At 36.6% G+C, this 2,161-nt stretch overlaps 1 protein-coding gene across 2 annotated transcripts in view; it reads left to right on the forward strand.

Moving 5' to 3' along the window:
• The window catches only part of CAMKMT (calmodulin-lysine N-methyltransferase), a 208,922-nt gene extending 208,607 nt beyond the window's left edge, over positions 1-315 (forward strand). For both annotated transcript variants that reach the window (XM_062636993.1, XM_062636994.1), the window contains exon 11: positions 58-315. In XM_062636993.1, coding sequence (XP_062492977.1) covers positions 58-135 — 78 coding nt within the window. In that variant the 3' untranslated portion in view covers positions 136-315. The remainder of the gene's footprint in view (positions 1-57) is intronic.
• Positions 316-2,161: the final 1,846 nt, after the last annotated feature.

Raw genomic sequence — 2,161 nt, forward strand, 5'->3', positions numbered from 1 at the left:
AGTATTTTGGAAATGCTTTCATACAGTTTGCTCACTTTATCCATTTTTTATTTGCAGTTGAAAAATGAAGAAAAAGATACGTATGACGAAAACCTCCATTACCCTTTTCTTCTTGTTTTAACCAAACACACATAGAAGATGACGTGTTTGTTTGTTTGTTTTAAGGTGGACTACAGAAATTTAATCCATGTGTATGGATGGCTGGGAGTAAGGAGGGTTCAGTTCCCCCCCCCCCCTTTTTGTTCCTGAGCCATCATCAGAGAAATATTTCTAATTGGGGCTTGTTTCACAGTGCGTAAACATTGAGACATCCTTTTTGTAACCAATTATATTCCAGCTTAAAACTGATTGGACTTTATATGTATGCATTAACAAAGGTGCAACGCTGGGTTCCTTCTCTTTCGTGCCTTTAAACTTGCATGTACTTTGTTCATCTCTTTAAATGTTATTTTTGGTGTGCGTTTGAAAATATTTCAGCAATGTTCTTTGTGGGCTTATATAACTGATGTAAAGGAGTAAATGCATTCACATTTAATTAGCAAGGACATAGTTGTCTTAAGATCTTTTAAAAGTGCACCTATTGAATGCTCCAATATTTGCGCCCTTTTTTTTCTTACTCATTTAATTCCACTGCTGATTTTTCTATCCATGTCCTTATTTGCTTCAGTGTTGAAGGCTTTTTATATATATAGTTTTTTCCAGCAGGACTTTTTCTCCTGTAAATGTATAAGAAATTATGCATCAGACAAAAGCCTCATAAACTGACCATTTGTCCTTTGGACACAATAGCCTGCCCAGCCCCTCTGCTCCTCCTCTCCAATTATGTGTGATTAGTCTCAGTGTGTTGTGTCAAGAAGGGGGAGTGTGCTGAGTGCTTATTATCTGTTTAGGTACAAGAAGAGCACATTTAGGTTCTGACTATGAATGGAAAGTGAGCCTTTATCAGGACTAAAATCTAAATGCTACTATCCTAGAAGTCGATTTTTAAAGAAATACATCCTTTGCGGGTAAATTCCGAGAAACACCATAACAGCTAAAGAATTTTGCAGTGTAATCAAACTCTCTCTCTTGAATTCATTTATATTGTGATATATTAGGGCCCAAGTATTTGATAAACATTTGATGGGACTTTTCTTCACAAAAACCCTACAAAGAACCAGAAGTGATGTCTTATTTTCTTAATGGTTTAATAGACCATTTTAATGACTTCTCAGAAAAACAACCTGGATCATTAAAGAGCCCTGTACAGTCTCTTAAACCGCAACACTTTTTAAATGGTGAAAAGAAAGAGAGAGAGAGGCAGGGACCATGACTGAGAGAGGGAGGTAGTAGAAGCAAGGAAGTGTAGAGGGTCATGCTGAAATACATTCATTAAAAGAATGGCAGTGAGCATTCTTCCGTATTTAACAAACTGGGCAGCATGTAAACCTCGAGCTCGTGAAGGTCCCTTTCTCTTTGCTCTTCTTCTCAAACAAATTTCTTCACTACCGGTTTGCATGTCCTTGTATTCAATACTTTTTATGCTCCATTAGAGCACCTAGATGGATCTCAGAAGGCATAGGTCAAGTCGCAGTTAGATCATACATTTCTTTCTCACAAAAACTTGAATTGCAATGCCAAGCGATGGGCTAACATCACAATAACAGCAATTTATTCCTCTTTTGATAAAAAGCAGCCTATTCTCGGTGTTAGATAAAGACCAGGGGCAATGCAAACCAACCATTTATCCTAGAACTGAGTAGTATGTCTCCCCTACAGCTGGTATGAGTTTCATGTTCAAACTCTTGTTGGAAGATGCTTGTCTCATACAAAATCACAAGCATTTAGGAGTAATTTGAAATTGCTGTGAAGGTGGCTTTAGTTTAATTAACTTTGTTTTGTTTGTCCCACACAGCAGTGCCTTTGTTTTTGCTAAAACCATGTACAAGGAAATCTTTATAATCAACAAAGGAGTGTGAAAAATGCTGAAATATTACAATTTGTGAACCTTTTATTTTTGAGAGGGCTTGAATGTCTGCTGTACAATAATCTAATAAAGATTGTTAGTTGCCAAAAATAGAGCCAGTGTCACTGAATTGTGGTTTTTAGCCCTAAGAAGAAAACAGTTTTACTCAAATTAGTAGCCAATAATTGCTTTTTATTTCTTTAGTGTCTGTCACTT

The sequence above is a fragment of the Pezoporus occidentalis genome, unplaced genomic scaffold (genome assembly GCF_034315485.1).
Source record: "Pezoporus occidentalis ecotype Australia unplaced genomic scaffold, CSIRO_AGI_Poc_V1 ctg50, whole genome shotgun sequence".
NCBI classification, from domain to species: domain Eukaryota; kingdom Metazoa; phylum Chordata; class Aves; order Psittaciformes; family Psittacidae; genus Pezoporus; species Pezoporus occidentalis.